This window comes from Teleopsis dalmanni, chromosome 2, assembly GCF_002237135.1.
Source record: "Teleopsis dalmanni isolate 2A chromosome 2, ASM223713v2, whole genome shotgun sequence".
NCBI classification, from domain to species: Eukaryota; Metazoa; Arthropoda; class Insecta; order Diptera; family Diopsidae; genus Teleopsis; species Teleopsis dalmanni.
Window position 1 is genome coordinate 45013351 of NC_051847.1, and position 16602 is coordinate 45029952.

At 29.9% G+C, this 16602-nt stretch overlaps 2 protein-coding genes across 2 annotated transcripts in view; one reads left to right on the forward strand and one right to left on the reverse strand.

The window, feature by feature from the left end:
- Positions 1-11314, reverse strand: part of LOC119681440 (lysozyme-like) — a 13091-nt gene extending 1777 nt beyond the window's left edge. Inside the window, exon 1 of the mRNA XM_038094630.1 lies at positions 11113-11314. Coding sequence (XP_037950558.1) covers positions 11113-11188 — 76 coding nt within the window. The 5' untranslated portion in view covers positions 11189-11314. The remainder of the gene's footprint in view (positions 1-11112) is intronic.
- A 1126-nt stretch (positions 11315-12440) lies between these two features.
- On the forward strand, positions 12441-13841 carry LOC119674439. Its single transcript, XM_038085578.1, has one exon. The coding sequence runs from the start codon at positions 12441-12443 to the stop codon at positions 13839-13841; it is 1401 nt and encodes a 466-aa protein (XP_037941506.1).
- Positions 13842-16602: the final 2761 nt, after the last annotated feature.

Below are 16602 nucleotides of genomic sequence, written 5' to 3' on the forward strand. Positions count from 1 at the left end.
ATGACTCTCAGATAGAATCAAAATATAGAATATATTAAAAAATATTAAACAAACGTTTAATTTTAACAAAAAGTGACCTATAGTCGAATATAAAAAAAACATTACTACTGAAAAAAAGATTTGATGTATTAGAATTCACAAACATGAGTACTTGACACTTGAAAAATTTTCATTATAACCTATAAATTAAATAGATAGAATACTGATTATCATTTACAACATTAAACAAATTTTTGATTAAAATAGTCTTACAAATCTGTATATATAGTAAGTTTATTCTATAATAGTTACAATAGATTTGAATCTGTCTATTTTTGTGTCCAAACCTTCAATTAACTGTTATGGTTCCATAACCACTTATATGGGTTATGGACATATGCAAATTTGTACAATACAATTTTCGATGATAGTAGAATGGTATAGAAAAATAGAAAATAAAAGACTAATAGAGAAAACAGCTTTTAAGGAAACAGTGCTCTGCGATTAGAGTAGGACTTCGATGCTACAACTAACCCTAACCACTAGTAGTTATAATAATTTACATCATTTTTATAAGTACATATTTAAAATACTATGTTTTTGCATTTGATATAATTATTAATATTTTTAGAAACCCTATCAATAAAACAACAACTACTAAGACTATTATTTATACAATAATTATTTATACTAAGATTAATGCTAATACTCTGATGTTGACCCTAATTTTTGTTCGCTGATTAAATAATTTATTTATTTTCAAGTGAAATATTGTAAATAATCCAATAAAAATTGATAATAATTTAAAACAGAATAGAGACTATAAAGAATATAAATTTAATAATAAAGAATAAAAATCAAATTCAAATTTAAAAAGAAAAATATACAATAAGAAAAAATCACATCTGACCCATAAAATTTCTTAATCAAATTCATTAATTATGCAAGTATTTATTCGCTCATCTTCACCGCAGATCAAAAATAAATATGAAATAATTCTAGGCACTAAAGCGCAAAATAAACACGATTTAAAATAAAAATTAAATTAAAAGATTAAATTAAATTAAAGAATTTTTAGGGTTAAAAAAAAAAGAAAAATCAACTAAAAACTCGAATTTATTTTCGCAAACAATTTTTTTAATTAAATTAAATGCTAATTAATGTAGGCTGAGATATAAATTGGAAATTAAAAAAAATATATTTATTAAAATATTAAGATTGTTTAGTCACTTAAGTTGAAAGGATTAACTTTTTATATAAATTTTGTCCTTGCAAAACCAATAACTACTTCCCCAAGTGATTTTCCAAGAATCATTTCAAGTTCATTTTATTAAATTTTTAAAGTTGAAGGTTTTTATAAATAAATGCATTTTTTTTCTTTTAAATAAAATATTATCTCATGTAAAATGAAATTTTTTTATATGGAAAGCAATTTATTACTCTTCTTGATTCCTGTGAGTTAACGTCATGCATTGCAGATTGCAGCCGACATTCATTAATTTCAGGGCCAATGTTAATGTCACACACAACTTTTACAAGCGCCGACATTTCCTGAAATTCCACCTAAAATCCAAAAAATCCAAAAAGATACACAGAAATCTATATTGCAAGTAGCTTTAATGGCCAATATATCGAGATAATTTCTCACTCACAATTCAATTCAGCAGCACCTATCGTACATCTCGTTTCGTATGTACGTACGCCCCTGAACCCAAGACAGAACTACAATATCTCAATGGCTACATAATAGCCTAACTAGTTTTGCAGCTTTAATGATATGCAATAAGTTTTTTAAGTGACAATTAATTATCTCAAAATTAGCTGTTATCTTTATATTGAAACTTGAGTAGTTAGTAACATCTTTCATTTTCAATCTCAGCAAAAATTAGTATTTTTATTTAATTAAAAATATTAAAAAAAAAAAATAATGCAACACATTATTTAAAAAAAATGTAAGACGATAATGTGTAGTCTTATCTTAAACTAAAAAGGTATAGGAGCTAACTTAGTATATACTAGTGATTATATACTATACACAGTATCATTGATGTGTATATTACCTATTTTAAAAAAATTTTATTTAATTAATTTTTTAATGTAATTACCCAACTACAAAATGAAGACGTTTGTAGTTTATTCTATTATTAATAATAAGAAAATAACTATTTAGTAATAATTAATAAGTAATTACTTTAAAAATATATTTATTTACTTATGTTTTGAACAAATAAATAAATCAAATGTAATAAATCATTTGTAGTATATTTTATTTTAAATAATAAAATTATATTTAAATATTAAATATAAAATTAATATTATAATTTTATAGAATAATTTATATTATTATATTTATAATATAATAATTTATATTATTATATTTATACTGTAATAATTTATATTATTATATTTATACTATAATAATTTAAATTAAAAATTTATTGTTTATTAAAGTTAGTCAGACAGTAATTTGTGCTTCAAACTCGGTCAAAAAAAATCTGCATAGGCATAGGGACAGTCATTTAACATGTTCCCATTGCAGCTAATTAATTTATATTAATCAAATTAAGATTTGTTCGTTTCCATTAGCATAAATTGATTAATGCATATGAAAGAGCTTTTCTGTGCCAGAAAGTTCTTTTAACGATCTAGGAGGGCATCTGTTTGTTTATATCTCAATTACAAACAAATAATATTTAGTTTAATATTGTTAATAGAAACTAAATAATTGATCATGGAAAACGCGGAAAACGTCAACAATGTTGTGTTTATTTATTAATAAAAAATTTATTAATAAAAAATATTTTAATAATAAAACTTCGTACCTCTTTGTAATTTATTTAGATTTTGTTTCATGAGTCAAATAAGACAAATTTCGACTATTTTCCTTTTGGGTAATATATTTTGCAATGTTATATTGGACACTTTTGGTGTAATTTCCCTTGATTTATTCTTAGCTTAGTTAAAAACCATTAAACAACCAACCCTCCCGTCCCGATAATGCCGGTAAACAGTGGGGACATATGTCTCACTCCCTACGCACAGCAGCGGAAGATGTCCTTGGTTTCCAACGTCTCCCACGGCGAAATCAATGGTAAGACGAGGAGTATCGCCAAACTTCTGCTGCGAAGAACGCGGCCTATAAAAGGACCCTGCAGTCAGTAGCAACACAAACCGTGTATGAACAATATCGGAAGATGAGGAAGGTAGAGAGGGGCCTATTGAGATGAAAGAAACGAGATCAAGAAAGGCGCGAGCGAGAGGAAATCGAGATGTGTAGAAACAGGAATGATGCCCGTAAATTTGATCAAAAACTCAACCGTCTGACTCAAGGCTTTAAGCCTGGTGCATCAGAAAATATTAATCTGGCGCAAAAAGTATAAAAGGAGCACTTCTCCAAACTACTATCTGGCGAAGATAACATCAACTCTGCCTTTGGAGAAATGCCGTCAGTGTCCCCAATCGAAAATGATGACGTTGAAATTCCACCACCTAGCCATAACAAAGTGCGTGTTGCTATACAGCGACTTAAGTGCAATTAATATATAGAGTAAAAATTATAGTTACTTGTAGTTTATTATTTTTACATTTTATATAAAATAAAATAAATATCTACAATAATCCAGCCAAGGTGTAGAGAGGGCTTATGAAGAAACCTTGCAGTTAATAGAGAGTAAAAGTGTTCAGGTGCACTGACTTAACTAGCCTCAACATAATAATAATAATTATTTAGTCAAACAGAAAAGAATAGAATAATAACTGACAAACAAGAGTACCGTCATGCCTGAATATTTCTTTAAAAAATCTCTATATAAACATTTCTAATGTTTATTCTGTTCTAAAATAAACAGTATCATTTAAGCGGAATATAAAAAAAAAATTTTTTACAAATATTCCAATCACGCAAATTATAATTAAATCAAATGTGTTACTTTTGTTAATTAGTAGAAATAAATTTTTACTTCCAATATTTTGATTTCAATCGATGTATGCGTCATACAAACATGTCCATCAGGGAATTAAAATAAATCCCGATTGACAGTTTTAATTTCTTTCAATTTTTTTTTTTTTGTAATTTCTTATTTGTAATTCAAAACTTTTTAATTGGATTAAATTTATTATTTTGGGTTTTGCATATATTATTTTTTAATTTATTGCCAATATGTGTTGGAATTTATAAACGATTTAATATTATTTACACTGACAATACGTATATTTCCATTATCGAAATTTTTAATTAACAGTTCATTTATATATAAAAAATAAGGTCCGTTTATAGACAATATAAATTAATATGAATCATTTGATATTAAGGAACGGCTTTGTATATTATTTGAAGTAATACTTTAGATGACACCAAATGTGTTAATATATAGAAATATGTTCAAAAAAATAGAAAGTTATAGAAGTCTAGTATTTTGTTATATCAAAACAAAAATAAACTTATTATATTTTTTAATAATAATAAAATAAATGTTATAATAAAGTATACTGTCTAATAATAATAATGTTATAATAAAGTATACTATCTATATATAGTTTAAGTTATGTTTATGGGCTACCCTGCATCAAACTTCAAGTAAACCGCGTTGTCTCGCCCTAGTACTCTTATTTTAAGATGCAAACACTCTTAATTAATTGATTTTTTAGAAAGTTTCTGTATTATATGTCTTCTTAAGTTAACAACAATCTGCATTGGTTAATTGGTTATAGTGGCTGATCAGCATATATCTAGTCAGAGCACATAATGAGCAATTATTATACGTTTTAAAACTACTTTCCTTGAAAGTAAACTAGAAAGACTGGAGCCATTCTATTGAGTTTATATTTGAGCCATCTTATTGAATTTATATAGTTTAATAGATCTATCGTTAGAACTGGTCTAAAAGTGTATGCGTTCTGGTTCCCAGATCTGAACAACCATAAAAAATGCTTACTTATCTAATTTTTCTCAACTTCTACTTCTACAACTTCGGATGAATATGGTACTAGGTAAGTTATTTCATAAAGTCATTATTTAAAGGTGTAAAGAAAATAACACTGATGGTCAGGAATTGATCTTCTCCAAAATCGTAGCAAATATAACCTATTTATTTAGTTAAAATCATTCAATAATTTAATACTTATATATGAAAAATATTACTATAAAGAATTGGTGAAATAGAAAGCTTAAAACTATATGGAATATAGAATTTGGAAGTTACTAACATATAAACTAACCCAGAGAAAGAGAATATGAAACAGATTAAATTTATTATGTCACTTAAATATGAATGCTGATAATCATTTCTCTGTTATGTACCCTATCTGATCTCCCTAATTTTATCTAAAGAACTAATTGGTTTAACAAAGATTTTAGGTGGAGCCATATGGGAAACACTGGTTAGCGTAGCTCGCGTTCTATAGCAACTTTCGGATCAACTCGGGTCTTTTAAACCTAACCTAACCTTATGTTGTTTAAATAAAATTTTGTTATAAAAAGAAAATTTTGAAAAAAAGAATTTTAGTGCAAAAATCAATTACTCAAAAAATTGTTTAGATCTATCAGAGTTGAAGATATTTGATAAATGTAATAAAGATGATACATACTTTAATTGATTATCAATTGCTCAAAAAATTGTCATTATCTATTAGAGTTATGCTCCTCCTAGGAGTTAAAGGATTAAATATATATAAAAAAAATATTAGAGTTAAAGATAATTGCCAAATAAAAAAATAAAATTCAAGAAAAAAAAATGTAAATAAAAAATAAATATAAATAAAAAATAAAAGATAAGTACAAAAACAATATATAAATAAAAAAAAGTATAAATAAACAAAAATTATATAAATGAAGAAAAAATATATAAAAAAATATATATAATTTAAATAGATTATATAACATATATAATTAAATACTATATAAATAAAGAAAAATTATATAAAGAAATATATTAAATATTAAATATTATTAAATATTATAAATTATTATTAAATATTATTATAAATATAAATATTAATTTATAAATATATATAATTTAATAGAACTACTAACTAATTGAAGTCCTAAAAAAACAAAAAAAAAATAAACAAAAATTATATAAATGAAGAAAAAATATATAAAAAAATATATAAAAAAATATATATAATTTAAATAGATTATATAACATATATAATGAAAAAATATATAAATAAAGAAAAACTATATAAAAGAATATATTTAATTTATAAATATATATAATTTAATAGAACTACTAATCAATAGAAGTTCTAAAAAATATAAAAAAAAATAAACAAAAATTATATAAATGAAGAAAAAATATATTAAAAAAATATATATAATTTAAAAAGAATATTTATATAACGAAAAAATATATAAATAATTAAAAATTATATAAAGAAATATATTTTATTTATAAATATATATAATTTAATAGAACTACTAACTAATAGCAGTTCTAAAATATATAAATAAAAAATATAAATAAACAAAAATACATAAATAAAGAAAAAATATATAAAAAACTGTATAATGTAAACAAAATATATATATAAAGAAAAAATATAAAATATATACAATTTAATAGAACTAATAGAACTATCAAATAATAGTAATTCTATTAAGATTATATATATAAAAAAATACAACATTTAAGTTGAGTTTATTTAAGTATCTGAGCAAACAGCAGATAGTCAAGATCAACTAACTAACATTGTATGAAGTATCTTAAAACATTTAGTAAAAAGATATTAGAGCAAGAAGATTAATATAAATCAAGTACATATTTATTATTATAATGTATTATATATATGTGTATATATATATATATGAATTTGTGTTCATATATCTGCTAATTTTATTGAATTATAAAAATCATGACTTCTTTCTAATCAACTCATTTTGGACTTATAAATTAAAAATACAATAAATCGAATTCACGGATTTTCTTAGAAAATTAATATGTTAATTATTAAAATAAAATTAATGATTTAAAATAAATATATATTAAAATAAAAATTGTATTACAAATACTTTCTTGTGGCTTATTTAACATGTTTAATGCATTTTTCGTTAACAGACAAAGTAATTAAGATTTAAAAACCGTTTTTCTTTTCTGCCAGTAAGTATCTTATAGTATGTATCTTATAGTATGTATCTTACAGTATGTATCTTACAGTATGTATCTTACAGTATTTATCTGTAAGATACATGAAATCTGAAATATTTTGCTACATAACAAATGACGTAAGCCCAGTTTACTGCAAACACCTTGGGTGCCAAAATGTCATATTTTTTTCTTAACCTTTTTGTGACAAAACATATATCACTTTGACTAATTATTTGATTTTGAAATACAAATGCCAATTCCGAAATGATATTCATACACTGAATACACGTACACTGAATATTAATATAACCATTCTAAAAAAAACATAATAATAACAATAATATTATTAATATAAAAAAAAATACAAAATTAATCACAAAAACGCAGAGAATGAAGGTCAGAAGGTCAATAACCAGTTTAAGTAGCGGATTTTGTTAAATATTTATTCGATTTGAATTTAAAATAAATATATTTAAATCTTTGATATACGACATTTTTTAGCCGAAAAGATTTCTATAGGAAATTCCCAAAAGGTAGTCGAGATTTGCATTTTCTTAATCTGCGTTGCAAATCTCCATTCGGTAAGCAACAATTTATAGACACGAAATCCAATCGTGGCTTTTCATCTTAGCACTGCGCGACGTTCTCGATTGGATTGGTTCGGTGTGGAATTGATATTCCATGAATGAATGAAAGAGCTTTGGCTTTTAACAAGTTTATACAAATTTAATTATATAATGTCTCATAATAAAATTCTATAAAAATAACTTAAGATCCGCATAGGTGGTTTTTTTGTCTCAATAAAAATATTTCTTTATCTCATAGATTGTTATTTAAAAATATTTAATTAATTATTTATTTCAAATGATATAAAAAAATCTAAATAATAATATATTGTTTATCTGAAGACAGCACAGCTTCTCTATAGCTACAGTTATGGCATTAGCAAACAATATCAAACTTCTTTGAAAATAACTTCTATATTACTTAAAGAGTACTATGACACTATACTATAGTATTAGATATTATTCTATATTTCTAAAGAGTACTATAATACTATATTATAGTATCATATATATTATATTATATCATATATATCAAATACTATATTACTAAAGGGTTATACTAGTAGTAAAGGGTTATACTTAGTGCCGTATTAGGGTTTAACGCCTCTAAGTTGAGTTGTATAGTCAACGCAATCGGTAAATCCTATAGGATGACACTACAATATATTACACTCACAACTAACCTTATACATAGGCATCTCAAAACAGGTGAATACTGATAAATGATAAAGACACACTGAAATGTTTAATCGCCAAATATCCAGCTCTATACTGAGGTCAACAATTGACGATTAGAAAACAAAAACTCTCAGTAACAAAGCATCTAACTGAATCCTTAAGGCACCGATTGAAAGTTGAAAAATGGCAACTCACAGAAATAGACTGCCTATAAAGAACTTCAATGCAAGTATCCTATCCGTCTCATGTCCAGTGCAAACGTTATTGAAGTTATTGGCACAATAGACCCATCCGTGGTTTTAGCACTTAAACATCTATATAGGTAGATGTCAAGCATCTGTTACTTTTAGAATAAATTTGTGCGGCTCTATATATATATAGCTAAAATTGCTATATATCAAATATGGAGCAATATGCACGCTCTTACTTACATAATAAGTAAGAGCCACAATAACCTGTTACCGGGTTTAGGCCTGTCCACGCCCTGGAAACTACAAAAATATCAAAATATTAATCTAAGAAAGACATTTGATATTTCTTTGAATGTCAGAAACTCTCATATACATATAGATCTTTCTATTGAAACCATAAAGTTTAAAGCATCTTATCTATTCAGCAAAATAGATGATAACCCGAATAATATATTAACTCAACTTGAAAGAATTAAATAACCAAAAAAAAAAATTTACCTCTGTCAGTATATTTATTTTATTATATATTGAATAAAAAACTGCATTTAACAATAAAATTATGTAGAATACCAAATTTCCCCAATCTTGATTAATTGAAGTGCACCCATAGGCAGGAGTAAGGGTTGTAGATGTAAGCAAACCTAATAATGCACAATTCATGACATTAACCCTATTGATTTCTTCAAACACTTATTGGTTACTGGAACGGTATTGCAGTTATGGACTTTTTGTAAATTATTTTTGGAACTTATTACTCAGATAGTTTTAGTGGATTAAAGTCTCTTATATAGATGTTTTGGACATACCAATTATTCATCATTAGAAATTTTTTACTTTATGGGATCTTTATGATATTATTTTATGGATTTTTTTTTTTATAAACATCTTTTAAATATTTTTTTTAGACATGTCACTAAGGAACATTTACATCATCAAAGATAATCAAGCTACAATAAACCCAACTGGATATTTTTTACAATACCGAATTATACGATATCTCTGAATAACACCTCAGCGTATTTATTAATTAACCTAAAATTGACTTCGGTTCATAGGGACAACAACTAAACAATACCGATCTAACACACGTCTTCCAATAATATTAATTTGAATAGATGTGAACATTTATATAGCTATATAAAACTGGCTATATAAACAGCATACTTTCAACTGGCAGTCTAAATTTTGATACTCCTTTAGCAATCTCTAACTCTTTTTAATCTTATCAGTATTGTTTTGACTAATAGAAAAGAATTTCGACTGGATAGGAGCTTTAATCAGCCACTACTGTCTTAACTGTAGGTTAGTGGAAGATAATAAATATCTCAGTCTCCAACACCCAAGTATCATTCCATTATCACCACTTTAGAATAAATACCCATTTTATCAAACCGAAACTGAGACCCGGGTCTTGAAAAGTGATGAATTTATCTAAAGCTTCTTAAAATTCCTGGCAGACTTTGAAATTATGGTAAAAATCAGCTTATCCCCTTAGACCTATTGGCCCATTGTGTTAAACAGTGGTATAACATATAACTGTGTTAAAGTGCATTTCTTAGGGATTAAATAACTTGAGTCTACTGCAAGTCGAGCGCCACTGGTTACGTTAATTACCATATCACTAACAGCTCAAAAGCACTGAATAAATTGTTTTTCAGGAACCTCTTTAGGCCCACATAATAATTTAAATAAGAAACGTGTGGAAGTGTTGTTTGTTTAAGCCGGTAAAATTATATATACACTATTTTAATTATATACTTTAGAAATTTTATTGCCTCTTTAGAATTTTTAATTAATCAAATAAAATTGTTTAAAAATAGTAAACAAAAAAAAAAAAATAGTCATAAAATTCTAATTTATAAAATTTATTTAAAAATGTGTAAATTTGAAAATAGAGTCGACAATTGTAGAAGTAACTAAGATAAAAATTATTGAAAAATTTTTTAAGATATAAATTTATCGAAAAGTAATTAAAGAGGATATGAAAAAGCCGTCTTTTTCGTCATCTGAAAAACTATATTTATTATTTAATTTATTTAAATATACAGATATATTGTCTAGAATTTCAACCATTAACCACATTTACATTTTTTCATAATTATTTTCCCTATTTATATTTAAATTAATAAACTATGTATGTATCTTATTAACAATTAGATGTTTTGTTTTCTATTCTAAAGTGAGTAGGAGTACGAAATTGTCTATTTGGAGGCTAAAAAACTGGAATAACTGATTGACTGGTTTCTTTAGAACTCGAGTGACAATAATTTATTCTCGACATATGCTAAATTGATTCATCTAAAACTATTAAATTTTTTTTATAATTTTTATAGACTAATACGTGTATATATATTGCTAAAGTATATACAACTTAAATAATATCTAAAAAAAAAAATTAACACGATGATATCAAGTTCTCGACTCTAAAGTTTGATTAATTCAGAACACCGTAAACTTGCTAAAAATATTCTCATAATTAAGTTTCTAACACAATAACAAATAAATTATACTTGTATTATTAAATTGAGAGAATCAACTAAAATTAAACAATAATAATTCATAGCAATAATGCATAAATAAATGTTTAATAATTAAATCATAAATTATTCTCACCCTGTCCGTTAATTATTACGGCAAATCCAACACAAATCAAAGCAATTGCGATTGCAGTAAAATATTTATTCGCCATATTAGTAACTTAAAATGAATTTCGATTTATACTAAGAATTATTAAATAATAATTAAATAAATTTATTTTTTCACACTGAAATTATTATAAATTATTTCCAAGCGCAATTATCACACCGCAGTCTTCCGCGTATTTCGAGCAACTGATTTTAGTTTCTAAAATCTCGGAAAGTCTTCGAGTTCGAAATTCGCGAAGCACGAAATCGGATTTTGTCGATAGCCGAAGATGAGCAATAATTTTCAATGAAAGAAAAGCTTCTTCAAAAGCTTCAATCAAAATCACTGCCAAAAGATGTGCGCAGACAAAAGACTTAAAAAACAAACTTGAAATTGATCAATAAATACAGGGTCAACAAAGAAATTTCGTAAAAGATTTCAAACAATAGATATTAAGTCCAAATTCCAGATATTACCTTAAAGTAGTTTTTTTAGTTGAACTTAAAATTGATCAATAAATACAGGGTCAACAAACAAATTTTGTAAAAGTTTTCAAACAATAGATATAAAGTCTAAATTCCAGATATTACCTTAAAGTAGTTTTTTTTAGTTGAACTTGAAATTGATCAATAAATACAGGGTCAACAAACAAATTTTGTAAAACATTTCAAACAACAGATATCAAGACTAAATTTCAGATATTACCTTAAAGGAGTTTTTTTAGTTGAACTTTTTACTTGAAACTGATCAATAAATACAGGGTCAGCAAACATTTTTTTTTGAGATTTCAAACAACAGATATTAAGGCTATATTCTGGATATTACTTTAAAGCAGATTTTCTTGTTAAAAATTTTATTGTAGAAAATGAGTAGTTTCATTTTTATTTATTATTTAAGTAATAGGCTATTAAAGCACCCAGACCTAAAAGGTCTATTGGGGATCCTAGTATTTCACTAGATGGACTCGCAGGTGAGACTAATCCCAAGTACTCACCCCCTTCGAAAGGAGGGCCTCCACGTGGTGATCCCTGGTAACGCTTATAGCGGCTAATGCGAGCCAAACCCGCACCTTCCCATTCCTAAATATTCCCTACTATCAACATTTCAATACCCCTATCCCTCTCCACCTCCATCTTCCCCCCCAATCCGGAATTTGCACGTGTTCATCGGACTTGTTTGCAGTCGGGGTAACAGACTGTATTCTAGCGTCGCACCTCAATGATACCTGCCCGCCTCATTGAGTAACTGTGGGCTTACCGTGTTATCGGGGGCTATGACACGGCGGACCTCCTTTCCCCCACACTCGTGGGAATTTAATGGAACATAATTTGAATAAAAATAATAAAAACAATATAAAAAAACCAGCAGGAACACACACTGCAAATAAACTGGTAAATCGGTCGGAGTCTGATATCCAACATACCGATCGCCAGGCACCCTTTCCAAAACGGAAAGCGGAAAAAAGAACTGAGGGCAAAGAAGCTAGGAACAATACTAGCTCTCTGCCAACTGAATCAAAAACGGAACCTTCGTTACGAAAAGGAAGTCAAGGAACTCTGGGTTCAAAGGTTGCACCAAAAGATGTAACGATCGAAACACTACCACAGCCCTCGACAAGCACTGGACTAAACTCCGGCCAAAGCTTTCGCGACGCCAGGAAATCTACTGGTTTGAGCGGTGCGGGTACAAAATGGTACCTGCGCTATCTCAAAGAAGGCTTAGCACCGGAGGCAGCCAAGGAAAAGGCGCTCAATCGGCCGAGGGGCAATCAAGACTCTAAGAAGAGGTCTGCCCAAGAAATTAGTCCGATCGATCATCAATCAGCTAAGAAAAGAAGAGGGAATGAGAAACCTCCACAAGCAAAGGATGGTACGCAAATGGCAGCACCAAAACAACCGAGAAAAATAATATCGGGCAGCAGTTACGCTAATGTAGCCAAGAGCTTAAGAATAGCAATTCTTCCGAAATCTTACCCGGAATCTACTCTTTCTAGGGAGGAGCAAGGTAAAATCGAGGAACTTCTCATTGAGGAGATGTATAAAGGATGGGATGCCAAGCTACGATTTAGCGGGATACACTTTCGCCCAGGACTTATACTGGTTGACTGCGTAGACGAGGATGCGGCTAATTTTATCCATGGAACGGCACCTAAGCTGAACGGATGGGAAGGCGCTGAACTCACCACGTGTGTCGGGGACAAAATACCGAAATTACACATGTTGACAGTCTACCTCCCAAGAGCTAAAGGGGTCGACACGGAAAAGCTGCTAAAACTGCTCATAACTCAAAATGAGGGTCTACATACTCAGATGTGGAGAGTTTTTAGCAGCAAGGATCTGAAAAATGGCAAACTCCTAACAATCGGGATTGACAACCGGTCTCAGGAAGCCATAACAAACAACGGCTGTTGGATCTTCTACAGATTCAGTTCCGTCCCAATTCACCTGCATAAGGGACGAGACAACAAGGAAAGAAGTAACTCAGCTGGGGAAAATACACCAGCTGTAGGAACGATACCTGCAACTGTTGCGGAACTAGTGGAGGAGGAGGCGACCAGGAGCGAGAAGATTGAAGATATCAGCGTGCTACCTCACGAGAGTGAGGACATTGAGAATCTAGATCTCTCTCTACTGAACTTGGCGTCCGAGGAAGACTCCGAAAGAATCTTTCTGTCAGACATCGACGACGGTCTGATAGAAGAAACGAAGGAGGAATAACCACCTGATGACCAGCACTAGAATCGCCCAAATAAATATCCACCATGCAAAAGCTGCGTCGGCAGTTATTGCAAGGGCTACGCTCAAATCGAACCTGAGCATAGTGCTGGTCCAAGAACCCTGGATTTACAGGGGTCGAATCTGTGGTTTGACTGCAAAGAATATGCAGACAATTTGGGATGTAAGATGTGATAAACCAAGAACCTGCATTTTATTGAATATTAATATCAACTTTATCTGTCTTTCAGAATTTCTCTCCAGGGACCTCGTTGCCATACAGATTCCGGCCAACATCAACGGAGTTCTACGGAACGTAGTCGTAGCTACAGGTTATCTACCAGGAGACGACACTCAGGTACCATCTGCAGAGGTCGATAAACTGGTAAACTACTGCGAGAGAATGAAATTGCCTCTTATACTCGGTTGCGACTCCAACGCACACAACGAAGTTTGGGGAAGCACTAACACCAATATAAGAGGTGAGTACCTTCTAGAATTTATAACTAGTAAAAAATTAGAAATATGTAATGTAGGTAATACACCAACATTTGTAACTATCTCACGCAAAGAGGTCCTAGATATTACTATAGGAAATACTCGAGGTTGTGAGCTTGTGAAAAACTGGAGAGTATCCAGTGAACCATCTATGTCTGATCATAGAATTCTAAGGTTCGACATTGAAGGTTCACCAATTAACAAAAAAATTTTAAGGAACCCAAGAAAAACAAATTGGGAGAACTACACGGAAAATCTGAAAGACAATCTTGTCCAATTAGGGCTAGATGAAATCATTCAGAATGAAATTCAATTAGAAAATTACCTAGAAAACCTTAATGGGGCCATACTAAATGCATATGAGGATTGCTGTCCATTAAGCCTGATTAACTCCACCAAGGATGTGCCTTGGTGGAACAATGACCTTAAAAACCTAAGAAACACTGTTAGAGGACTTTTTAACTACTCAAAGCGAACAGGAGACTGGTCTGAATATAGGAAAAAAAACTTACTTTGTACAATAGAGAAATTAGGGCCTCTAAACGCAGAAGCTTTCAAAAATTCTGCGAAAGCATAGAAAGCACTACGGAGGTATCAAGACTCTACAAGGTACTTGCAAAAAGCAGCAGCCTCACCTCCACAAATCTCAAGCGAGAAGATGGAAGTTTCACCGAAGGTGAAGAAGAGAAGATACAACTACTTCTGGACGTACACTTCCCAGGATCCTCTCCAACTCTAGGGACGGAATCAGAACACACTGAACCCCCTAAAACAGTAAAGAAGGATGATTGGAAATTCGCCAAAAATATAATCACAATGCCTAAAATCAGGTGGGCGGTAAATTCGCGCAAGCCACTGAAATCTCCAGGTATTGATGGTGTCTTTCCGGCATTACTTCAAAAAGGAATTGAACAGCTACTAGGTCCAATAACTAGAATAGCCAGAGTCAGTATTGCATTGGGATACATACCAAACATGTGGAGAAGGGCAAAAGTGGTCTTTATTCCGAAGGCGGGCAAAAGAGATCCTACTCACCCGAAATCCTTCAGACCAATCTGCCTCACATCCTTCCTACTTAAAGTAGTAGAAAAAGTTGTGGATAACTATATCAGGAATACTACACTGAAAGTAACTCCACTATACAGTCGCCAACATGCCTATAGGGCAGGGCAGTCGACAGAAACAGCCCTGCATCAACTAAGTAACACGATTCAGGACAGCATAGATAAGAAAGAGATAGCAATTTGCGCTTTCCTAGACATTGAAGGAGCCTTTGATAACACTTCACATGAGGTTATAAACTCAACTATTTCTAAAAGAGGAATCAATGGCACACTCTCACGCTGGATGAGCAATATGCTTCGCACCAGGAGAGTAGAAATTCCGACCAGCAATGGTAATATTTTTGCAAATACTTCGCGAGGGTGCCCACAAGGTGGAGTATTATCACCCCTTATGTGGAGTATGGTAGTGGATGAACTATTGGTAAAACTGGACAGGAATGGCTTCCAAATCCAGGGGTACGCCGATGATGTGGTAATTATCTGCAGAGGAAAATATGAGAGTACTCTGTGCGAAAGAATCCAGTTAGGCTTAAAACTAACTAAAGAATGGTGCAATTCGGTTGGGCTGAAAATAAATCCAGCAAAAACAACCATTGTGCTATTCACTAAGAAATACAAAATAAAAAACCTTAAACCCATCCGCTTAGATGGGTTTGAAATAAAACTACAAAAGGAGGTAAAATTTTTGGGTATAATTTTAGACCAAAAATTAACATGGAAATCGCATATCCAAGAAGTGACAAAAAAGGCAACCAAAGCCTTTATGACATGTAGATCCATCGCAGGTAAGAATTGGGGATGTACACCAAAGTCACTGCGATGGATATACACAGCAGTAATCAGACCAATGATCACCTACGGATCAATAGTCTGGCAGAACTGCACAAATCAACAAAGCGTTATCAACACACTCAACAAGGTACAACGACTTGCATGTGTAAGCATAACAGGAGCAATGAGAACATGTCCCACTTCATCAATTGAAGTACTCCTGGAACTCACTCCTCTTCATATCTATGTGCAATCACAGGCGAAGAGGGCTGCTCTAAGAGTAAATACAAATAAGGTGACTGGTCTTGAAACCAATAGCAAAAAACTTGATACTTTGGCTGCACAAATCCCAGAAATTGAAATGCCAATGGACAGGATGATTGTAAAGCATAACTTTACAAAAAACTTCAAAACTGAACTTGGCAACAAAA

Excerpts from the sequence above, each read along its gene's own strand:
- LOC119674439 (XM_038085578.1), top strand. The coding sequence starts at position 12,441 with ATGGAACATAATTTGAATAAAAATAATAAAAACAATATAAAAAAACCA.